At 32.8% G+C, this 27,239-nt stretch overlaps 1 protein-coding gene across 2 annotated transcripts in view; it reads left to right on the plus strand.

The window, feature by feature from the left end:
• Positions 1-249: 249 nt before the first annotated feature.
• LOC123705510 (protein bric-a-brac 1-like) overlaps positions 250-27,239 on the plus strand; it is a 199,041-nt gene continuing 172,051 nt past the window's right edge. For both annotated transcript variants that reach the window (XM_045654308.1, XM_045654309.1), the window contains exon 1: positions 250-1,016. In XM_045654308.1, coding sequence (XP_045510264.1) covers positions 339-1,016 — 678 coding nt within the window. In that variant the 5' untranslated portion in view covers positions 250-338. The remainder of the gene's footprint in view (positions 1,017-27,239) is intronic.

The raw sequence follows: 27,239 nt of genomic DNA on the forward strand, positions 1-27,239 counted from the left end.
ATTGGTGAAAGCATAACGCGGTCTTGCGGCGGTCATGCGGCGGTCGCGGCGGTCACGGCGGTCGCAGCGATCGCGGCTGATGCGGCGGTCGTGTTGCGCGGGCGCCTCGCGATCGATGCGGGCGCTCGCGGGGCAGGCGAGCGGGGCGCGGGGGCGTGGCGAGAGGCGGCACGCGGCGGCCATTCGCTTGCCGGCCGCCCCGCCCCCGCCCCCCGCCCGCGCGTCCCGCAAACACGCGCCGCTCAGTGCTTCGCGAGCCGTCGTCGGTGCCGCTTGCGTAGTGCACGTTCTTATCGTTCGCGTTCCGTTGCAGATGCGAGTCTGTTACAACTGAAGCGATGCCGGCCGAGGAAGAACCCGTGGCTATGGACACACGGGACCCACCCGGCTCGCCCCAACAGTTCTGCCTGCGCTGGAACAATTACCAATCGAACTTGACGAGTTGTTTCGACCAGCTGTTCCAAACGGAGACCCTCGTGGACGTCACGCTCGCCTGCGACGGGAGGAAGCTCAAGGCTCACAAGGTGGTGCTGTCGGCGTGCAGCCCGTACTTCCAGAGCCTGTTCATGGACAACCCGAGCGAGCACCCGATCGTGATCCTGCGGGACATAATGTACAGCGACCTGAAGGCTGTGGTCGAGTTCATGTACCGCGGCGAGATCAACGTGTCGCAGGCGCAGATCACGGGGCTGCTGAAGGTGGCCGAGACGCTGAAGGTGCGCGGGCTGACGGACGTGAACGGCGAGCAGGCCGTGCTGCGCGCGGAGAGCGGGCGCGAGGGGCGCGAGAGCCGCGAGGAGCCGGGCCCGCCAAAGCGCGGCTCGGAGGAGGACGGCCCGGCGCCGGCGCCCAAGGTGCGGCGGCGCGGCTCGGACGGCGAGCGCAGCCCGCGCGCCTCGCCCGCCACGCCGGCCGACCTGCTGCCGCCGCCCGACGTCACCGTGCCGCTGCCCATCCACGGCGACGACGCCGACATCCGCCCCGGCATCGCAGAGATGATCCGCGAGGAAGAGAGGGTGAGTGCCGCTTTCCAACTCAACTTTTTCCCGCCGTTTTCGCTCCGCCCCGCCGCGACACACCCCTGAAAACTTTTCCGATTTTTCTTGTTCGCTTCCAATTTTTAATTTTTTTTCGTTGCCCCCGCACGTTTGTCTTTCCCGCTTTTATTTATATCGGTTGGAAATTATTTAAAATAGTTACGCAAAAGATCAGTAATTATGATATTAGTTTATAATTACGCATGTATTGCTTTTTTGCAATAAATAATTTGCTTTCGTAACCGTAACAATGTATTGTTCCCGTTATATTTATTTATAATTAATAAAACAATCATCTGTTATTTTCGTTCGCGTGTAAACGTAATAATACAAATTAAGTTGCAAGTAATAACTTGTTAACTTAGTTTAATTGTTGCAACTGCTACTTCAGTTTGCATATTTATTGTATAACAACTTTATCGCATATTGGTTCTTATGTCACAAGAAATACAGTCCAATTTCGGTTATAAAATCGTGCCGAAGAGTTCAGCTGTTGCAAGACTAGGGATCGTCTCGGCCTGAGTGTCAAGGAACTGTTAAATGAAGTTCGCTCGTATTTTTATGGAGGCGCTGCTGTTTTCAGTAGCGAGTTAATAGTCTACGCAATGTTTACTTCATTCAGTTTCGTCTGAAGCGATAATTTTAGCATTTCAGATAAATACTTTAATCTGACTAAAAATAAAAGAAATATTTGGATATAAAATAAAAATAAAACTCGTAATATGTATTATGTTATATTATAATATTTCCTAAATAATATTATACCCCGGGACGATAACTACCAGAAGAAAACGGTACAAATAAAAGTAAGAAATAAAATTGTACGAATCTAATAATTTTATACTTGTGTCCCCAAACGCGTGTAATTTGTCAGTTTCCGTATAAAAACAGGCGGGCCGTATTAGGTTAACCGCATCCATAACAAGAGCGGCATTCGCAGCTCCGCGGGTCTCAACTTTGTTGCGCTACTTTATGTTAAAGAGCACATTTTTATTTCCACTACATTTTTTATAGATTTCCTTTTTCGAACCAATTACGTTATTTTTTTAAGTTATATTTAAAATTGTCTTAATTATATGTAAATACATGTAAGCAATTATCGTATTCTTTATTACAGATTGATTAATTATTAGTTTTGTTTATTACTTCCAATATTTTTACCTTATATGAAACAATTGATGTTTAATTATGACCAATAAAAGGATATCTAGAGAAAATTTGTAACTAATTACTGGCATGTTTGTTTAATAGGTACTGTTCGGTCCAAAATGGACTGGTAGTTTAGGCAATTGATTGGTTTTACTTTTTTTTGAGGTATAGTAAACTACTTTTATATATGTTTGTAATTATAGGTGTTGCTTGGTGTACATTATCTTAAAACTTCTTACAAATAAAACAATTATATTTATATTAAATAGGTAAATAAATTAAGTTTTATTTAATCTCGGGATATATGAATTCCTCTTCGGCACAGAGATAAAAGCAAGAGACAGAAACCAAATGAGTCGACGTTCTGTTCAAAGGAAAAAAAAAACTAATAAGAATTATTTTTTCTTATACAAATTTTAATTTAGTAAATTTTATTTATTATAAATTACAACTTCAAGTATTTGAAACGTTATATTTTAAATTTTTTAATTAAAAATTAACATAATATGATTTCTATAGATAGGAAGGTAGGTACGAGCTTTTTTAATAGGTATTACATAGGTAGGTATTGTAATATTTTCTATGAAACATTTATGATAATTGACAACACAAGTGTGTGTCTATTGCATATTTGTATTGTATGCATTTGCAAAGTAGGATAATAACGCATGTAAAATAAGTAGAAATAGGTAGGCAATTTCCTTTTAACGATAATTATTAAAAATGTATTCCATTGTTCTAAAAACTTTTAATAAAGATTCGTTTATACTGGCACAAATAAAATAAAGCCAATTTAAATCTATCCGATGTTTATAATTATCATTTAACATTTCTATTTAAAAAAAAGTAACGAAATGCAATATAAATTGGTAGATAATAATTTTAGAATAATTCCGTCGTTTTTAAATAAGTATGCCACGTTTTTATACTATTCAAATATCAATTCAAACAGTATTAAAAAAACTTGAAGAATGCTGCTTGCCTTACACATATTTGCTGTCACTTTTACGCATACCTGGCTACGGCCAGGTGTGACAAAGACACATCTTTGTGTTTGAACGTTTATTTGTTTAGAATCGGCCCTCTGCATTGAATCAACATTTAAGAACTGGGGCTAACGATTCTTTGAAACTTCCTTCGAATTGTTTTAACAGAGTATTGACTTGTGATCTCTATTTTTATCAACTACTGCATTTTGTGAAGCTTGCCGCTTATGAGAAATTAATAATTATCAAATCGTAAGAATTTAATCAAATATTAGTACCTTTTTATTGATGTCAGATTGCAACGGTTCTTTTATAGACATGTATTTGAATAATGCAATAGTACATAGTTGCATTTATGATTTAGGAAATTTCTTTCAATACCTAGTAAAAGGCACGTAAAAATTTAAAGCAGTGTGAGCGAATCCTTAGTAGGTACGCAACTCGCAAGTACATCGAACGCTTACTTATCTATGCTGATTGTATTGCTAATTGTAGCGAACAATGTGCTTTTGTTACACTTAATTTTAGGGCGTTCAATTTATGAAGGTACCCGTTAAATGCATTTGTTTTGTGTACTGATGTCTGATGCATCGAACTATGCTAGTATATTAAAATGATTACACAAGATAATGTCGTCGCGCCAATTAAATAAATTAATTGCATAATTATAACTGGCATTCAAAATGGCGGAAATGTATCAATAATACAACAAACTTTTTAGTGGTGAACATTTTTTATTACCATGCTGTTGGAAGTGCGGGTTTGAGCGTTATGGAATGATGCGAATAGGTTCAGAATGAATGCAAAAATATAATATGAAGACATTATTAAATAATGCATAAATTTAATAATATTGAACTCTAATTTGATATTACATACATATTTGAGCATTTAACAATTATTATTCTAGCTATTTTCGGATATTATTGACTGATTACCCGTCAAAAAAATCATTACATTATTGAATGCAAGCCGGTAATTAATCGATATGCATTATGCATTATTGTATATAAATTCGTAAGTTCAGTAGGCGCTGTTAATCGTTTGAGTTTATTTGAACAGGTGCACAAGGTTGTGTGGTCCCTTACTAATGTTTCGTGTAACAGAATGTAATCCGTAATAGTAAATTTGATACTCGGCTGGAGTGTGATATATGCGTTTATAAGTATATAAGTTTTTCCTTAAAAATATTACTACCCAAAGTAAGGAAAACTTGCTTAATTTGAATTTAATTATGGAAATATACCTATATTATTACACTAGCTGCTCCGCGCGGTTTCACCCCCGTGGCTCCACTCCTGTTGGTCGTAGCGTGATGATATTTGTTGTCTATAGCCTTCCTCGATAAATGAGCTATCTAACACCGAAACAATTTTTCAAATCGGACCAGTAGTTCCCGAGATAAGCGCGTTCAAACAACTAAACTCTTCAGCTTTATAATATTAGTATAAAAGTATAATTTGAAAGATAACGTCATCGGCTAAGGTCCCGGGTTGTACGAACCGAACGCACTGAGACAAATGTAAATATTTTGTATCATTTCATCACGCACGACGCAAATCTATTCGGATTTCATGATAAATTAATTATTAATTAATATTGAATGTTGTTTGCAATAATTAATTTACATTTAAATCACTTAATTGTTCGCGTTTTATAATGTCATGTAAAAACGTCATTGTATTATATAAATATTGGTAAGAATTGTATGTTAATACATATTTGGTGTTGAAAAAAGAAAATCCATACGGAATTCTGATTAGGTGTGTGTAGACATTTTTTGGATTACTTCTAATAGTTAATCGTAAATAATAATTGTGATTTGAAATTAAAATTTATTCGAAAATAAAGTCATAGGTCAGGGTCTGCTACCAAATTATATTTAATTTTTTTTTAATAGTTTGATATTAAATTTTAATTAACTGGGTTAGTGATTACCAGACAAAAGCAGTGAGTAACCCAAATCTATCTGGATTGAACCAGACCATAGTTGTAAGCAAATTCTATGAATTTTTTATACTTATATTATAAACGATATTAATCATAAATAATTAAATAGTGTAATCAGACTATCAGACCTATGCGTAAAAATAATGACGTGATTTTAATATTTTTTTTAAACTGATTAAATGAAAAATAATAGGAAACGAAGAATTACATTTTGAATAAATTTAATATTTAATTCAAGATTATATTTTTAAATTAGTAGGTAAGTACGTGTGTAGAAATGTATTTAGAACAAAAATAATGAATAAATTATAACAGTCTTAATTTAATTGAAATCGATAAAAACTACTGCTGTCGGTAAAAATAACTTGTTACGCACAAATGAGCAATACATACTAAGAAGTTAAGAACTAAATCAATTAAACATTTTTTATAGATTTTCTGTTATTAATTTTATAAGTACATGAAATACAATGTTTTTTATTTAATTGTAATAGTATTTAATATTTTTAACTAATATTTCGAAGAACAATGAGTCACTTATAGAAATTTCCATGTGAAGGTCAAAGATTCGAGAATGGACTAAAATATTTATATTGGATTAAAATATGATTTTTACCAACCAACGAAGAACAGTAGTTAGCTCACTATAATATTACAACGCATTCATTAACTAAATCCAACATTTCAATATTTTCAATAGAATCTATTAAAACGCAACTTGTATTAAAATAAATACAATTGTATTTCCATTACTTCCAATAAAACATAAGAACCTTATCAGTAACGGGTTAACTGAGAGAATTAATCGTACAAGAACGGTATTAAATACTGAGATTGATAAGCATAAATTAATCTAAGCTAATACTTTATTTTACTTACAATTTTAATTAACCGCGTTAATGGAAACGCACGTGTTGCGTCACGGATATAAAATCTTTGCTAATGAACTATTGTTTTTTACTAAAATATTATTTTGAGTGGAGCGATTTACTATGGAAGTTTGATTTGAGAAGGGTGTTGTTTTACCACCGTATTTATATACGTATATATAGCTCCCTAACATCTGTAGGCATTAAAAAATGAGGTTGATTTGTACTGGCATGTGCAGAGTTTCTTGTTTCAATTATTTAATATCAAACTCAAACTTTTATTTATTCAATTAGACTTCTTCTAGAAACACTTTTGAATCGTCATTACATAATATTTATAACATTTACCACTCATTCTTGAGTTAAATCAAGAATCTATAGGTAGGTCTGTCAAGATATTGCTTCACTTGGAAGTACCTAACTATTATTTCGATTTGGAGGCTGAGTTAGGAATAACAAGCGATTGTTATCTTTACGTATTTTCACCATAAGAGCCAAAGTAGCTTAGCTAAAAGAGTCGAAGTTGTAATCCAGTTCGCATCTTGAATGATTCCTTAATATCTCCATAATATTATTATAATACACTAGTATTTTTATAATTATTAGCGTAACTTTTTGAGGGATTGTACATAAATAAATATAAAAAACGTTAACGTTTATTAGCAAGCATATCAAGCATTTGATGGCAGATTATACGGATTTTGCACGTTGAAATTCTCATTAGGTCACTAATCTTACGTTTATGGCATATGTTAGGACTCCATTTACGATATTAAAAGCGGAAACTCTTTTTTACAAAACGTGTTTGATAAAACCTATGAAAGAGTGCGCACGTTATATTAAAGTTCGTAGGTGTTTACTACCTACTTATAGTCATTTATTGAATGATGAAACTCATTTAGAAACAAATATCGTGTGCTTCTTATACGTTCGAATACCTTTATCAATTTTCTATTTCAAGCCATATCGGCTTGAATACATTTATTGTTTTTGGCTAGGATTAAAATTGTATTCTTACCTCTATTCTTTTCTCTATTTGTCTTTGTAGGTAAGTAGGTAAGTCATATTGACTAGGAATAAATAGGGTCTTCAAGCGTAGAGTGAACAGGTACCTTCTAGGGAAGCGCGTACCATCTTAGACCACATCTCAGCTTAACATCAGGCGAGATTGTGGTCAAGCTCTTCCCTATCGACATTAAAAAAAAGGTTCTTTCAAATTATTATATTTAATTTTAATTTAAATACAGACTTAGATCAGACGTAATAAAATTCTTTCATGAATTCATTCACAGAAGAAATTATAAAAGAACTAACAAAGTGGAACTTTCGCTTGCACATTTGGAGTGTGAAAACTTAAAAAGTCAAAAAGATCTCATCATTCCAGCGCTGGCTCTTATATTAAAAGTATTGACGTAAGAAAATAGTGAAATTGTTTAGTGGAATTATGCCCGGTTCCTATATTCAACGGATCGTCATAGTATCAAAGCTACTATCCGTTTTTCTAGAACTAACTACGAGTCGTTATTACCGTTCCACAATTTTATTTCTTGACGTGCTATCGACGGACATCCGTTGGTCATAAAAATACCGAGCCCTCTTCACTCACAGATGTGCGTTTCGTTATAAGCCAAATTGAAATTAAAATAACACAAAATTCAGGACAAAATAAGTTAAATATACAGCCGAATTATAAACTTTAAGAATAAAGTTTCTTATTAATAAAGAACTAATACTAAAGAACTATATATTTGTAGACATCTGCGTGATAATTTTCCTACTAAACAACCTAATGCGTTACACAGAAAGCAAAAACGGAACGTTTTTCTCGCGCACGCGTGCCTTGCTTGTCAGTTGTCAAATTATTGTCATTCATTGTTGATTGATGATTCATTGTCAAGTTTTATAATTAAAGAATAACAATACAACGACCACTGTTTATATATTTATTAAAAATGGATATTACGCCGGTAAGTACGCCTTTATATTTCTTCTTTAAAATCGTCTGCCGCTTACTTTTTGCTTCGGACACTTTTAAAGTCAAACATATATTTCTGTTACAGAAATCGAAGAAGGCTATGAGTAAAGACGAGATTGCTCAATTATTATACCTAACCAGTAAGGAGACTAATGCTTCTACGAATAAATTAAAGGATGAATGTTGGACTTCGTTGACCAACACATTTAATGCAAAAATTGGTCAAATACCTACCAGGAAAACTTTTTATTTTCAGCCAAAAAATTCAAACATAATAAGGATGATGGACAAATATTATGAAGAAATAATTGAAATACTGAACACACAATAATTGAAATACTGAACACACAATAACTAATTAATTTTTGTATATTATTAAGCAATATATCTAGACATACGGTAGAAAAAGAATTTGTTAGGTAGTGCTAAATGTAAATCTTATGTAAAAAATGTATTTAGTTCAGAGAGCCTATTACAGCGTTAAGGAATATAATATAGAAGATGATAATCGATGGAGGGTTGTCGTGTAAGAATCACAGGACAGTTCTTTGGCATATATTATGTAGTTACATATTACTATGTAAAATTAAACTGTAATAAAGAAATAAAACTTTTATTCCATTTTATTATGTACTTTTATTTATTTTTTATTATTTACAATACAATGTTTAAAAAATTGATTTCTACATTGCAAACATAGACATACATATAAATATACTAGTGGTCCGCCCCGGCTTCGCCCTTGAAATACTGAACACACATTAACTAATTAATTTTTGTATATTATTAAGCAATATATCTAGACACACGGTAGAAAAAGAATTTGTTAGTGCTAAATGTAAATCTTATGTAAAAAATGTATTTAGTTCAGAGAGCCTATTACAGCGTTAAGGAATATAATATAGAAGATGATAATCAATGGAGGGTTGTCGCGTAAGAATCACAGGACAGTTCTTTGGCATATATTATGTAGTTACATATTACTATGTAAAATTAAACATAGTTATAAAGAAATAAAACTTTTATTCCATTTTATTATGTACTTTTATTTATTTTTTATTACTTACAATACAATGTTTAAAAAATTGATTTCTACATTGCAAACATAGACACATATATATACTAGTGGTCCGCCCCGGCTTCGCCCTTGGTACATGTTTATGTTTTCTTTCCATAATAACCATCCTCGTACTTCAAGGAACATTATAAAAAAATAATTATCGAAATCGGTCCACCCGTTCACGCGTGATGCCGTGACCAAGGGTCTGCCACTGATATCGATATTGTGCCTAAAGCATAGAACCTCAGCATCAACAGTAATTGATGTTATGGAGATACCCCATGATTCCTGAAATGACAACATAAATTAGGTATGTAATAAGGTTAGACGTGTTTGGTATAATATTAATGCCTCCATTAAACTAACCTGGCTCCTTTTATTCGTACGTCTGGATAAATTTCAAGAAGTAATTGTTCAACAGATTCTTTATCAAGTCGAAATCTCAATTGAAATTCGTGAGAATCCAGGGTCGCAAAAAAATCCACTCCTTCTCTATAATATATACTCTTTCACGCCCACTATCTTCTTCCGAAATTCGATATAATATTAAACACTTCTCTATCACTATCTGAACTCCACATTTCGATATTGAAGCTGAAACAATGAAATAGTAAGAATTTAACCGCCCGAAATCGACGGGTAAACAAAATGCTATACGAATAGTAACTTTGACAGCATAATGACATTAAAAATATTTATAGGAACGCGATAAACTGTCTTCTCCATACAATATGCTTACCGTTCGTTAATAGTAACCCTCCCATCCGTCAGTAGGAAGCCGTCGGTAAGTTGCTTGACGAGACGTTTTTTATAGGAACGATTTTCGCTTACGCTTGGTTAATTATACTACTATTCGTAACTAAAACGGATCGTTTTTCAAATATAGGAACCGGGCATTAGAGCACCTACATTAAGTCTTCCGAACGCATGCGTAATGCGATTGAATAATTCAATTATTCATATCTATACGCGTTGAGATGTTTTTGAATTTTTAGTAACCAATGTCTAATATTTGTATCTATAGACTTACTTTTCTAGAACGTGGTGTAGAAAGATCGAGACATGCCAAAGAATAAATAAAATGCGTTTCAAAATGTCACTACTGCGTCTCCCGAGAAAGCAGTTAGGCATAATTCTGCTACAGAATCATGCAATTCCATGGGAAAAGAAAAACTATATTAGATAGTTAGTACCTACATTAGATAGTTGAACTTAAAAAGTGTCCACCTGAAGATGTAGTTAGTAGTACATAGATATTGAGTTGACACGAGTTTAGCGTTTACGTTTGACGCAGCGTTTAGTCTTAGATTGAGATGGAAATCCTATTCATATGCAATTTAAGTTTTGTTATTTGCGACTTATGATACTCAGAAAACTTTGCCTGAAAACGTTCTCTCGATTTAAACGTGTATGCATAAGTCTTCATTTGAATTAAGGTTCATTCGTTTAGCAATAATACATTGCTACACATTTTAGCTTGTAATGTTAAAGAAATTCGTAATAAATAACATTATACAATGTCTATGAGCTATAAACGGTTTAATTGTAATAATATAAATTTCTTGGAAAACTAAACAAATCCTTGTTGAGATCACAGAGCCCCTTGAGAGTTGTTTTTATTTATGTATCTACTTACTGGCGTTCGCTCTTAGACAGAATCATAGTATTAGATATAATAGTTAGAATATAATAGTTAGCTTGCTTGTGTTTCTACTAACTCATTTGTAGTTTTAAGGGGATGTCTGTTTTAGATGCTTATGTCTTTACGGTCATGGTCATATTAAACTGTTTTTTATTTCCATATACCAAAAATATTAAGAGATAATCCAAATAACCTAATAAAATTTGTATGAACCTCTATAATAACTTCTAGAATATAAATCATAGCTACGTAATTTTCTTGAGATTGTAGGTATCATCTTGTCATATCAAACTAGGTCCGGATGACCTTAAAAACTGTTTAATATAGATCATAGGTCGATATATTATTATTATTAAATCCTGTTCAGTGCACGATAGACGTTGAAACCTCTGAAAGTAATAAATAACAAGATGGGACTGCAGGATACGAAATGAAGTTGGATCTCCGGCAATCTTACAATTTGATGACATTTGTATTGAAAATGCGGCAATATTTTCCGCCACTTTCACTGTATGCTCGTATATTTTAAATTTGAATTTGAAAACACTTCTTGACAATACATATTAAAAAAAAACTCATAATTTGGATTCAACAAGTGAATAATTGAAATTGATTTCGCGCTCGAGTGTAATTTCCAAAATATTAAAATCTTTCAAAAAAGCAATTCTTTTTTAACCTACGTCATCGTCATCAAAAAAGAACACAAAGCTATCAAAAAATATATTGAGGACAAATATTGATTTCATAAATCAATTAACTAATTTTGTGTGGGTACCTACCCACTCCATTTATAAATAAAAATATGACATTGAAAATGATATATAATTAGAAAGGCTCTTTGAAGTGGAGAAGGTTTACCTTATGGACATATGGTTTCATTTCAATCGTTCAATACTCATGTTTGAAACTTGAAAGTAGCAAAAATTGTAATTGAAATTACAGAGGTGAAGCTAGAGCAGTATAAATACAAATACTAATTAGATTCCTAGGCGGCCTGCTTACTGCTATCGGCTGTACAAACAGAAGTTTGTTTTAAACAATAGAATTTCATTGCTCGTAAAGATAACGTTAATAACATTTGTTACGCTGTGATTCATTTTTCGATTTCGTGAATAAGCCCTAATGACCTAACTTATGACGTCATAAATATAAACACTCGATAATTTAAAATAGGTCGGTACATTTTGAGTTGCATGTTTATTTCTTTTAGTTAAGGTAGTGTTAAAACAACGTACCTAATTTCGTTGTGATTTGTAAGTTTTTCTACTAAACAACTTATGGAAGTTTTATGTTAGTTGAAAGAATAATATTATATTATTCTAGGAGGTAGCAACGTTGACAAGTGAGCATTTTAGTATAGTTGGTTCTTTGATATGCTGTTCCTCTTGCTATTTCGGTTACAGTCCGGGCTGTCTGGCTGGTCGCAGTGGTTGCGTTTATTAGTGCGCATCTTATCTGCACAGGAAAATATCCTTAATTTAAAGTCATTTTTTAACGCGTAATTTTTAATCGTTTGCCTTTAGATAGATCCATTAGACATACATTTTTTATTGCAAGACGTTTTTTTCGTTGTTAAATAGGTGCCAGACGCAATTTTTATTTCAAAATAATTAAAATATCATCGAAATAAGTGAAATTCCATCAACATGAGTCCCAGTGAAGGATAAGTAATCACTATGTTACTTATACTACCTATATATAATATTCATTTTACTATTTACAGTTTTTTTGCAACAATCTACCATATCGCCTCCTTTTTCCCAACGAACCTCAAATAGGACGTTAATGTAAACTTGATAAAAACCAAATATCATCAAGAAATTAAAGACTTTTTAACGGATTTTAAACGCGATTTATTCATTGTATTATTTTCCCAAGTCTTTAATTTCAAAATGTATAATACTCGCGTAAAATCAAGCACTAGAAAATACAAATATCATCAAATTTATATTTATACCCAAAAGTGTAATAAATATGAAACCATCTATTAAAAATATTAGTTTACTAATTATTCAATATAAGTATTAAAAAAGGATAATATAATATAAATAATAAAGTTATTACTTACCTTTTAAGCGGACTCATGTTGATGTAATTTCCCTTATTTCGATGACATTTTAGTTATTTTGAAATAAAAATTGCGTATGGCACCTATTTTACAACGAAAGAAACGTCTTGCAATAAAAAAATTATGTCTGATGGATCTATCTAAAGGCAAAAGATTAAAAATTACGCGTTAAAAAATGACTTTAAATTAAGGATATTTTCCTGTGCAGATAAGATGCGCACTAATAAACGCAACCACTGCGGCCAGCCAGACAGCCCGGACTCTAACCGAAATAGCAAGAGAAACAGTATATCAAAAACCCAACTATACTAAAATGACTTTTTTTTTAACGTTGCTAGCTCCCGTACTATATATTATGCTTTCGGCCTTGCCATATATGTATGTAAAGAAAAAGAAGATTAACTGAGAAAGTTTCAAGTAGTCAAGTACAATTCAACCTTTAGATTGTAATTTTAAAGTTGATTGTTGACTCAGTAAAACACCCATGTGTACGCCGTTTTGCATCTGTTTCATAAAATTTATTATATTCGCCAATTAATATTTATTTGCGCATGAAATTAAAAAATATATGTTGGAACGAGGTGTTATTAAATTCACGCTGCTTGAGAAACTTAATTTATGTGGAGATTAATATTGTTCATGCTCGATATATTTACATATTTCTACAACGTATATTAATTATAAACGGTTGGAAAATACATTTTTTATTTAAATCTACGAAACTTGCCTGAATATAATAGACATTTATTTCGGTGTTTGGTAACAAGATTATTGGCTAACTTATTGCTTTCTTTGGATTCAGATGAATGAAAAATATAATGGGAATAATACTTCTTTAAATGCACGCAAATAGTTATTTTGTACGTAGGCATGTGATGAAAGGGGTTTTTATTTCGTTTATTATTTTTCGAAAAAATAACTTATACGGTAGTAAATATTGTTTATTTTCAGTGGTCTGACAGAAAAAGGGTTCCCTCACTATATCGGAGCCCAAAGAGACCATTGGCAAAATGTAATGTAACATGGTCAATATTCTAAACGTCTGGTATATGTCTAGTAATAATAATTATTATAGACACTTATAGTCGTTGCTTTTTCTATACCTAGTATTTTCATTGCTATACTTCAAGAACACAAAAATTTTAACATGAAGTTATCTTATAGATTAGATAAAATATATTCTTATTCCAGACTCTGGATGATCCGATTTTTTAGGCGAGATAAGGAAAAGACTAAGACAGGAACAATGATAAGTAGGTAGGCATAATATAAAAAAGTATTGAGCGGGCGAAAAATGGACGCGTTGGTAGTTTAAAAAAAATCTCCTCCATAATAAAATTAATCCACTTATGATGATAATTAGAAAACAGTCTGATTGGTTTAATTTAATATGATATATTGAGAATGTTTATTACTGCAAGTTTACTAATATAAATAATTGACCTCAATATGCATCACGCTATCTACCAAATCAAATCCAAAACAGAAAATCTGATTGACATCGCGTTTCACTATTTTCAGTTTTCACGAATACAAACGTTTTAACAATTACCTCAGTCATATTTAATGAATTCTAAAGATTCGAGTTGCGGCTCCTGAAATTCTGTCGTTCTGGCTAATTGGAAGAATTGGACGAATGAAGACTTTTAGCGAGCGTCGCATGAATGGGTAAGTAATGCGCTGGATCTGTGTGCTCGAAAATTTAGATCCATAGTGTCACCGTCGGTCAATGATCGCGCGCGCTGCTTCGATCAATATTAATGTATCTAAAGTCTGATGGTGAAATCAAACATGGAACTCTGAATATTACCTGCTCTCAAGTTCAAAGGTATTCGTTCGCGAGACGAAGTAGATCCAGTAGCTATGAGCTATCGCGGTTGCTTCGAATATAATACCGGGTATCTCATCTAATGGATATAAAATGCCGTTAACGGATTGAAAATATATAAATTGTCCACTTATTGAATACGCCATTATAACTGTACCGTAATATTATGCTTCGTTGCACTCGTTCTCAGAATTCTCGCATTTTTCCATGGCAAACTTAGATGAACTGTATTCAAGAAGGAATCCTCAAGATATATGATTATGTGGAGCGCATTAGGTACATGTGTTGAACCGGAACGTCGTATTAGATTCAGTGTGATTTTTCATCTAATCCAGACGTATATTTGCAATTTAGAGGGATATAAAGTGATTGTTATAATATATATGTACGCATGTATTACGCGTATATTAAATAATTATTATTATTAATACTGGAAATGTACCTTTATCTATGGCAATTTTTATATTATTACCGTCAATATCAAGTTGGCACGACACATCACACATTAATACATTAGGTAACGCTAGTAACTTTCAATGTCCGGTATTGTTAAAATAAACCTAGTGACACAATTAAGAAATTAAGAGAAAATAACAAAACGTGTGTGAAATGAAAAAAAAAAAGCTTGAAGCAAAGTCAATATTACACAATACAATGATACGCCCGTTATCTAACGCCTTTCACAATTTGCCCATTACAAACACCGGCTTTTCGTGTTATTAAGCTTATGTACACAAGTTATCTTCTTTATAGTTTTAATTTAAAACAACAGAGATAACAAGATAGTGCTATTTCGTATGAATTAAGGCTGTGTTGTTTGAACGTCAATTCTTGGCCGCTGCAGTGTCAACAATCGGCACTTCATACGGCGTACGTAGGGCCGGTACCAAGTAGCCCGTGTTCCCACACTCAAATGTTAATTCTGTGTGACTGCTCATTAAATTAAGTCCTGCTTCCCCAATGAGGATTTAACATGGACAAATGACAACCAAAATTTTAATTTAAACTTTAAGCTAAACTAAGTTACGAATGAATCTACAAGTATTTTATAAACGTCTCGATTTTATAATGTTAATCTATACATATAATAAAATCGTAGGAAAGTCAAAACTGTACATTGAATATTTTTTTAAAAGAATACATAATCCATGATCTATAATCGATATAGAAGCCAAAAACATAGTTTTTAGAATTTTTGTCTGTTTGTCTGTTTGTCGGTTTGTCTGTTTGTCTGTTTGTCTGTATATTTGTCCGAGCTAATCTCGAAAAGTACCGCATAGATTGACTTCAAATTTTGCATGAATATTACTAACAGGTCGGGTGAGGCTTTTATATACACATTATCATGCTATCACCTCCGGGGGAGGAGCTGTGAACCTTTATTTTTCTAACGTATTCCGTGTATTACACAGCGTACAATCTAAAGACTCATGTTTAAATGTTGTTTTTGGGTAAGCCACGCTATTATCTAGCTTTACACTATAAAAACTACGTCATTTACGTAATTTTGGCTGAGAAACAGTTTAATGAATCTTAGTAGTATAAAGACAAATTTGAAACAGCGCCATCTATGAGACTTCATTAAAATCAAATCAATTTACATGTTTAACGCTTCTTGCAAATTTATAATTAAAAATTAAATAATATGATGTTGGTGGGGTTTTTAATTGTACTTATTTATTTAACTTTTTAACCCATGTCTTCCCAGAGTCCACTTCAGGTGCTTATATTTTATGTGAATATACTAAATAAAATTTTACAAGTGAGGGTAGATGTTTATTATTTGATGTCAAACAAGACACTATTAACAGTTAATTGTGACATTTTAAAAAATACTTCTTGCGTTCCCACAAAAGGTAAGTTGTAGCTTTTATAATTAATTATTACTTTATTAATTAATTATATAGTTAGACTCATGTTTTTAATTAGAATTGAAGTTACGACAAAATAAGAAAATGATGAAATTTTATTTTTATGTATAACTTTTACAAGACTATATTAAACGCCCAAAGAAGGTCACTTTAGTTCTTGATAGAATTTTATTTGTTAGTAGCTTTTTAATAAAATTAGGTAAAGTAATCTTTTCATTTTTTTTATTTACAGATTCAATGTTCATAAAAATTAACGATTTGCATGAGGATGTAGTAGAAATAAGTATCCTGGCGCGTGGTCAATTGTTGACTAAAGTTAATTTCCAACGTATGGTACAATCATTGGAAGAATCTTGGGTAATTTTAGAGGATATTTTTCGGGAATGAGAAAAGGGACAGCCAACCACGTATCAGCGTGCGTGCGTGAGAATCTACCTACGTTTTAGTACCAAAAAAAATGTTATTTTGAAACGTAAATATTGCACTCACAACTACTGTACAAGTATGATTTTTAATCGTGCTTTACTGTCATCTGATTGTTTTATTATCGTTATGGCTATCGCGGTACAGATCGTACTCGGATCAGAGTACATATTATTTATCAATTGGTTGGTACGTACCACACCAAGTAAAATATTTACAATCATACCAAATGGATTAACACGGTATGTACATAAGGCGGTCTTAACGCTTACTAGCGATCTCTTCCAGACTGCCCAAGGTAAGGGATAAAGAATTATACTCATGATCCAGCAATTTTCAACCGAAAAAGAAGTTTATCTGTAATTGGTAGTTGTTTCATTTATTTATTTTAAATACCTAATTTTACTTTTATATTTGCCCATTTGCATTACATTCAGCTTCCATAAAACTTATAAAAATTTTATGTTTATTTCTGTCTAATATAAATACTCTTTTTTAGATATAAATAACAAAAAAAACTTTTTTATTAAAATTTAGTACCTTGGGAAGATATTATCTATGTGTTAATAGAACAATACATAAAGGAAATTATGTTACGATTTTATACAATGAAAATATGTAAAAAAATATTAGCAGGTGTAATTATTAAATTGATCCCGAACCCAAAACTGTAGTTAATTTTTTTTGTCATTTAGTGTTTAATTCATGTCAATTAAAAAAAAAATTTTTTTTTTGTCATTAATAAAAAAAATTATTATGATCATTTAAATAATCACGGCGAACATTTGCTAAGGCGTTCATGTAAAAGGTGTAATCGTTCAGTGTGCACAGGCGATTTTTTGTAAGTATTACAGATAACAAAAAACTTTAAACTGATATCGAAAGTACTTAACCTAATAATGGCCGTAATCATTTTTTTTAAATAAATCGAGAAATATCAAAAAAAATATCTTTAAACCCTCCCATACATTAAGTACAAAATATGAAATATGAATATCCCATATAGGTACATTTAATATGAAAGATTTTAGCTTTCTTTTTCTTTTTTTGGTTGTCTGCTTTAATTACTTCGCAAATTTGAAGTGGCATTTTCGACGCTTTTTCCGGACATTTTCACGCATTTTCCGGATATTTTCCGGGCATTTTCCGGGCAATTCCTCACGCATTTTCCGGGGATTTTCCAGGCATTTTCCACGCCTTTTCCGGACCATTTCACGCATTTTCCGGATATTTTCCAGATATTTTCCAGGCATTTCCCAGGCATTTTCCTGACATTTCCCTGGCATTTTCCGGAGATTTTTCAGGCATTTTCCACGCTTTTCCCGAACATTTTCACGCATTTTCCGGATATTTTCCGGGTATTTCCCGGACATTTTCACACATTTTCCGGGGGATTTTCCAGATATTTTACAGGCATTTTCCGGATATCCCCGGAAAATGCCCCGGATTTCCGGAAAGTACGTAAGTTTTTTAGCTTAGATTAGTAATAAATTCTATTAACAATTCTATGAATTGTTTATGGTAGTACGTGTTTACTAAATAATTTTATGTAAAGTAGTAACTACTATGCAGTCGCTATTCCACGCGGACGAAGTCGCGGGCACAGCTAGTTTAAAATATGAGAATGTTAAACTACATAATTCTCTGTTTATCAAAGGATATGGTATCTAATTGAATGCAGTGCAATTAAATACAGACCAGCAAAGCTTATTACATACTTCTATTACCGACTACAAATAAATGATATCATAATTAACCCGCAACTAAATCAACATTATAATATATTTAACTACGGTTCAGTGAGAATATAATCATTCTTTGCAAGGGATCTGTTTGCATAAACAGTGAAAGAACCGGCAGAATAACATTATTTATTGTTTATTCGAAAGAATAGAAAACATTGCCGAGTTTTATAAGTTTAATATACTTTACAAAGGAAGAATTTTATATTGAAGGGAAGATAGCAAATACTTCTTGTTTAGTTCAAGAGTGTATAGATAAAAGCTTTTTCTATGCAAATAGTTCCATTTATATTTTATGTTTGATGTTTACTCTGAATCGAATCAGCGAAGAACTTTCAATTGATTCAGTTTTTAAACGTGAGAGTTGTACTTTCAGTAGGTACTATTTTTAATTAAGTGTTCAATTTGATTCGAGACAAATTTATGAATTATTGAAAATCTCGACCGGCATTTAAATAAAGTATTAATATATTTTATCGCACCATCATAAATGAATCTTTGTTTTACGTCGCCCAATTTTTTTGGTCTTGTGGAGTTATTTCTGTATCTACGTTTGCGTTTTTCTTGTAACTATTTGGACGGGAAAAATAGCAGTCATATGCTATCTTGTTTGCTTCTAAAATGCTTTTGCTGTTGGTGTGTGGTACCTAGCCTAGCAATCCCAATTCGAGTAGCATGCCGTAGTGCCAAATTAAGTAGATAATAAACTGCTACTCAAGATCTGTTGTACGTATTATTAAAATTACTATAAAGCTTTAATTTCAAATAAATAACCACAGCGGAAACAATTATTTCATTACAACTAAATAATTCTCTGCTGTAACATATAAATAATGTTCCTTTTGAAATTTTCCGTATTGTTTGAATACCAAGGCTAGCGTATTAAGCATAGAATTATCATTGTTAAACATAAGATAATTATCATTTTGGTGTTTAATCTTATCTTAACGCTTTGTGCGCATCGCCGCCTTTAAAAATATAATAAACTAATGAAATGAGATTGTATTATTTACATACATATTGCAGGCAGAAATAAATTAGATCACGCCTTTTTAACGATTTAGATAATCGCCTGCGCAAAACGTTTTTATTTACTTATTTACTGTAGATACGTGTAGTATATTTGTTAAAAAATACTGGAAATTCTGACCATCAAATTGTAAAATATCAAGAGACTATCGTAACAAATTAAATATCTGAAGAAATCTTATACTTAGTGTATGCAGAGTGTAAAAATAAAAAAGTTCATACATGCATTTATCTCAACTTTCAGAGATTCTTAAATTCCTATTTATTTTAGATGTTGTGCTGAATATGTGATAGCGATTTAGGTACCTCCACAGTCTTTAAATTTATAACTTTTAAAGACCTTTTGCTTTCCATAAGAATCTATATAATTTGTCAAAATATATGTATCTATATTAGATAGGTATCATATTTCTACTCCATCGAACCTTACTCAACTAGTCTTTCAAAATGTGTTCATGTTTGTTTATATCCTATTAATGTTCCGAAAACTTGTAAAATAAAAATAAACAAATTTATAATCAATGCATGGGCGTCGATAAAATATTTAGTCTGCTGCCAATTCTTATGAATCGTTAAGAGAACTCCATTAGATTACTGACATTCACTATAAACATTTTAAAATTAATACCTAAATAAATAAATAATAATTTTACTGAAGTCGGTAACAAAAGTCTATACAGTTTATCTAATACGAAACTCACGAAAGCATCTAGTTCACTCAGACATCGATACTCAAAACGGGTCTACACTAACAATTGAATAAATACAACACAATCTAAATCAAGCTCCCGTCCCCACATCTAATTAGGTAACTCAAAGCATCACGTCATTAAAGCGTTGTTTTGTTAAAATAACGTAATACATGATCAGTCATTGAGTGGCACCCATTAACCGATTCCGAATTTGCCTCTAATACGCTAACTCCAATATTCAAATAGCGATACAGCCAACAAAGCGATATAATTGGCTGATCCGCAAAGTTGTTGTTACATCGACCGCAAAGTATTGTAGGTAAGTGCGGCCGATCACAAATAATCATCGCGATCAAATTGAAATGCACTATTCATAATGGCCATACGTGTTTTGAGTGCACAACTTGCCAATCATATCATTTTTGATGCTAGCTAGTGATAGGGCTCATTGTTTGATAGGTGTTACCCGAACTTTATTAGGTCATATTTATCTTAGACTTTCTGTGTTACAGGTTCTAATTGAATGTCTTGTTTCTAAAATTCTTAGAATCTTCTTACAATTGTTATCCAAAATTCTTAGGAAAACATGGTGAGTTGAAGAAAATTTGTCTGTAAACTCGTGTAGAATTGTCGTCCTTCATGTAGAAATTAAATAGGAATCCCTATTACTTTTTCTATCTATAAAGTGAATGAAGATTATTTATTATCTTATTAAGAGTGAATCTTATTTTAAATTTGAGGAATAAAATAAGAAATTCATCAAGTATAGTTCTAATGAATTCTTCATAAACAATTCAGGGATAAACTTACCTAAAACTTGGATGTTGGCTATCCCGATATTTGTAACTTTTATTGTACTAAAAATACACCGTCTTTGTAAATTGAAACTGAGCTGTCAACCAGGAAGGACGATAATTGTTGTATAGGTATATAACGGCATAGCTGGAGAAGCTTACACCAATCTGACTCCACCTGTTGATCTAAGGCACGCCACCCACTATCTCCCCATCTTAAACCATAGGTACTACAAGCAAACACAATACAAAATAACCAAAAAAAAAAACAACAGCTAACAATATAATAAGATCTAAACTCCGATAAACATATCATGGAAAGATCGCATATAAATATATTCAATACAAGAACAATTAATGAGAAAGTTATCAGTTAGAGAACTTAATTAATATATTATGCACATGAAAAGAGAAAAAGGACGAAGGTTGTTGGATTATGTTTCCAATCCAGTTATTGTAATTAAAATATCGCGTATTAATTTATTGTTATTATAGCGAGACTTACAATTTAAGCTTTAGCTTTTATGGTTACGTATCGAATTAACAAAATCCACGTATTTGTTGTTGTAACATTTCTTATTTTATTTTAAAGGGATGATTTAAAACACATTTGTCTCAATGCAAATAGCATAATATGGATAACGTACATTACTTTTATGTACAATCTACATGTTTAGTGAATATTTGATTCACTTTATTCATTTGATTTGATGAAACACCATTTAACGAGTATTAATCAATTGAAATTTAAAATGTACGGAACAATTGTAGCGTGGAAGAGGTTCACCCTTAGCCTTGCCATTTTTATCGAAAATGCATCTTATGTTTAAATGTTAAGTCGACGATAATTTAAGCTATAAAATGCTAAAATTAATTGCGCGGGAATTCTTATTTACATTACTTGCAATGTAAATATTAATTTATTCACAGTCTACATTCATTCGACAATATTTTTCGCTGAGATGCAAATATAAAACGATCACGTTTTCACTGCAGATAATACGTATTATTTTAGGAGCGTTATCACATAATTGTGTGATGACAAGACATCTAATAAAGTTGTTATCACAGATATAAAATCGAATCGAGCCTTCAACGGTTACGCCGCATTAAGGTTTTAATCGGCGTAATACGAGCGTGGCGTCGCTATTAAAGTAAAGTAAGGTAGCGAGTCTGTAAAGCGCTTTACATAAAAAGTTGAGACAAGTTACACGTGTTTTGATAAGATCTACAATAGAATCACGGCTAGAACGCCAGCGCCGCCGGCACGCAACCCGACGCACGAAACGCTCTGCTCGCTCTACGCAACTCGTACGAACTATGAACTTGCAAACGGGAGATTTTTAATCTTTACATTTTTGAATATTTATTGGTAATACTTAATTATGTCATTTATGATAACTAGTCCATAATACAAGTACTAATAAATGAAGATATGATAATATATGTATTACACAGTGTACAGTTGTCAGTTACTTACATATTTTATAAAATTAAATTGTAATACTGAAATGATTTAAAAGAGCAACTATGGAGTTTCTTGCCGATTCTTCTCCATAGATACTGCTTTCCGAATCGGTGGTAAATGTTAAAAATATGTATTGACGTTTCAAAAGTGCTTCTCGGAGAAGTCTAATTGAATAAATAAATGTTTGAGTTTGAGTTTGATAATTATACAGACTATAGCTATCGCTTTAAATGCCCACGTCATATTATACAAACATGATATAAAATGTGAAATTATGATAGAATAGCAGACCATAATAAAGCAGTTATAAAGAAAACAAACAATATTCACTATCAAACTATTGCACCGTAAGTAATAATCATTGTGAAAACTTTCAAACCCTTTTGTATATAAAAGTTGATATTTAAAAGTTTTACCCTATTGGAAAGCAGTAATAAAAACTTGCCCTTTACAAATAAAATTCAATAGTTTACAATGAAAATTATTTCCAATAGTTCGCAAGCAATACATTTTTCTATTCTGTAAAAACTGGATTGTTATAATTGGTTAAATAAAGAGAAACGTGTAGGTACTTCGTTGAGATTGAAAGGAAAGAATACACATCTATTTCAACAGTAAAATGATTTTTAGTTTTCCAATAATTTGCAGTATAGAATCATACCTACAATTATTTCTTAATATATATAAATCTCGTGTCACAATGTTTGTCCTCAATGGACTCCTAAACCACTTAACCGATTATAATAAAATTCGCACACCATGTGCAGTTCGATTCAACTTGAGAGATAGGATAGTTTAAATCTCAAATCGTTTTAGACAAAGCGGGCGAAGCCGCGGGCGGTAAGCTAGTTGTTATTATATATTCAAATGTAAATAGTGTACCGACTACCGATGGAGATGTTTGTTGTTCTATATAATAATAATCAACACTCATTGAATTGTTTTCAATTGTCATTATATTGTTTTAAATCGATATAAATTTGTTGCGATATTTTTCTACGCAACATTTTGCTACTTACCTACTGATTAAATAAGTTTACGGTTCGATTATGAGAAAATTTTTTGTTCAGATGAAAAAAACTCGCAATTATTTTTTATAGAAATCCTTAGGTAAGCAAGTAATAGTTTTATAGTATTCTTCCTGATTCCAAATTGATTGTGAGGATCACAAATGACCGAGAAACATTTTATGAAAATATTGTAAACAGATGTCCACGAAAAACAGTAAAATTCACTGAATTGTTTTTATCTTTGTGTTCTCTACTTTTTCCACGAAACAAAATCAGCTATAAACAAAGCTAGCTAGAAAATATAAATTGTACTTGCATTGTTTTATATGATGAATGATATGTCGAGCCTAACGATCACTGGACCATAACAAACGCAGTACGACCCACCGTGGCCTGTGATTATTGTGACACAAAATAATTAAATGTAATAGAGATCTAGTTATATAGACTAATAGCCTATCCAGGGCTTCGCTTAGTGACATAATTATTGGCCAATTATGTGGGATGCGCCGGTGCGTGACGAACCAACGGATGGAATATAAATATAATTGTTAACTTGCTCTTGCATGTTCTATACTCGCTTTTTATACGTCGCCGCAGTAAAAGATACTATTTGATGGGAAAAAGTGGAACGGATTTATGAAGGAATTACGTAAATGGATTAAATTAACTCTCATTTAAACATCACTTTTATTTCTTATTGTTTTTCTTAATTGGCAGGGTTAAAAAGGTTTATGCCATATACTAATACGTAATTAGTGCTAGACGTATATTTTATCACATCCAACGTATTACTTGCATTTCTATCATCTATACTAGTATTATAAAGCTGAAGAGTTTGTTTGCTAATCTCGGGAACTACTGGATAGCTCATTTATCGAGGAAGGCTATAGGGTATATATCATCACTTTACGACCAACAGGAGTGGAGCCACGGGGGTGAAACCGCGCGGAGCAGCTAGTCATGAATAAAACAATACTTTTCGTATTTGATATTCGGAGAAAATGTAACACCGAATAGTCAGTAATACAAAACAAGTACAATATTTGACTGAATTCACTAGTATATCAAATGGCAGTTCTAGGTGAGGGATTAGTCATTAGCGAGATGTTGTTAGAGTTTTGTATCGTGTTCCTAAAAGCGTAGTACGGAGTACCTGGAACATCGGCGCTTCCCATGCCTCGGGCCTGCAGTCAAAGAGTGTAGCATATACGTTACTAGCACCCAATTAATAGGATATACAGACAAAGCTTATTATCAATAAAAACCAGAAACATTTTCTTGACATCCTCTTCTTATATTATATGTAATAAAATTGTAATGCAAAACCACTGGATGATGATGAGGAACATTGATAATTGGACAAAGAATCAACATTCTGTATATGGTCAGATTGCTTTTATATCACAGCCAATCTCCCAACTCAGTGATAAAATACCGTAAACATGTATAACTTTCGTATAACATTCTCTAATGTAGTTAAGTAGTACACAGACAATAGTTGGTGTATACGGCCGACTATTTATTAATTAACACGCATCCTTGAAAATTTCCGTCGCTTGTTCTTATTGTAATAATAAAATTTCTTTCATCCGACAAGCGGCACAAAGACGTAGTTTCCTGTTATTTCTTCATATTTAAATCCAAAGTTAATTGTTTTTCGTAAGTCTCGACGAATCCAGCCGTTACACCGCCTTAATAGAGCTTTTTGTAAAACTAGAAATTAAGACGTTTTTACGACATTAGCACACGGAGTGCTTCAGCTCTGGAAAGTACACAGTATGGCGAGTTTAATCCGCTCCTTCATTATTATGCCAATGCGGTTCACATGTACCGTTTGAATAATAATTTCATAAAATTACTTGAGTAGCCATAATTGTTTCACTTATATGTAAACCATGAAAAACTTAACATTGTAGTTAGGCAATAACCATTTATTTTTATAGTTTAGTTTATCCCTTTTAGTAATTAAATGTTCCGAGCGAACTTGACTTATAGGTACGGTTGCGTAGTGAAATAATTCCCTACCAAACGTGTCTCGAAGGTATGTATTAAAGTATAAATAATGGCCGCATCCGCCATATATTTTATAACATTAACGGAATAAAATATAGCTTCGAAAACTCTTTTTGTTGTTGTTTCTGTGTATACGTGTATAATTTTGCACCTTTTTAATGACGTTAATGGCACTTTGTTCTTTCGATTGCAACTCGCTCGTTCGTAAGGTGAACTATCGAGTGTATAATTCCAGTTATGAACAAACTTGGTGTTTAATGCTTTACGATATATTAACACGATTATATTTAGTTCGGTGTGAGGAAGGGTGGGTTAGTCGGTTGCTGGTTGGAGCTGTGAGCTGCCTTAAGAATCAGCGGAGGATGTTTAGATAAGCTTTCATTCCTGATGATTTAATTTCTGATGATGATACAGATATCGACCATATAGAAAAGACAAACGTAATAGATGTAATACTTATATACGGTGAAATAAGGTATAAGGACAATAATAAACGCAGTATCATAAGCCCATAATGTTGATTCTATATTTTATGAAGAAAGTCCGAACTCCCGCTATCGAAGCTTAAATCAAACCAAGTAATAGTCGCACGCGCAATTTATTTATTATTTATAATAATATAATTACAATATCGATGTAATTACACTAGAATGTATTCCGCCGGAGCTGAGTGCAGTTAAATTACTGGTTACTTTGCTTATCCATAAATTAAATCGGTCGTTAGTCGCGGGCTTAAGCTAAGTAGGCTAAAAGAATTTAAGTTTAATAGGAAAAACCAACAAAATACAGTCGGAGTAGTGGAAAATGTACATACGATGACGTGGCTCACAAGATGCGGTGCGACGGAGCAACGAGCGGGGCGATGAGCGATTTATGACCGTGACGTATAAATTATACCTTTTAGCCGATTTCACTGCGCGATTTATACTAAATGTATACGACTAACATGGCAACAAATTCGTGTAACGACGTGGAATATTCTCCTTTAAGAATAGTATTGAACGAACAAGGTATCGTTTTGATACGATCCGCTCAGCTTCCCAAAAAGCCCAATCGCGGCGCCGCGGTGAGTCACGCTCGGGAGATGCGCGCGCTCTCATAATGTGCGTTAATTTGATCTAAAAATAACACTATTCTTTGTTTGTTAGATTTTTACGAAATCTGCCTGTATTCATTACGAGAATAATTCTGTATTGTCTGCTCGTTCTAGTTTTTTAATGTAATTATCTTGAAATAAGTTAGTTTACTCTTCATTCAAGCGAAACATTTAAGCGTTTCATCGGGGCTTAATATTCATTTATCTTTTCGCATTATAATTATTTATTGACAATAATTATACTTAGGTATGTCTATAGGTGTTTAATTGTCATACATTTGGTATGAAAATGTTAGTTATTAACGAAGTGGTGTATTTTTTGTTCCAGGTACGTATCTAATTATTTAAATTCTTCAACGTAAGGTAAGTAATTAGAAGGCGAGCGAGGGATATAATATAATGTCCTCCACAATAACGAGGTATTCTGCATATTTATATGAAACTAGCTATGCTCTTGGGTTTTACTCGCAGTGCTCCGCTCCTGTTGGTCTTAGTGTGATGGTTTATAGCATAGCCTTCCTTGATAAAATGGGC

Source organism: Colias croceus, chromosome Z (genome assembly GCF_905220415.1).
Source record: "Colias croceus chromosome Z, ilColCroc2.1".
Lineage (NCBI taxonomy): Eukaryota > Metazoa > Arthropoda > Insecta > Lepidoptera > Pieridae > Colias > Colias croceus.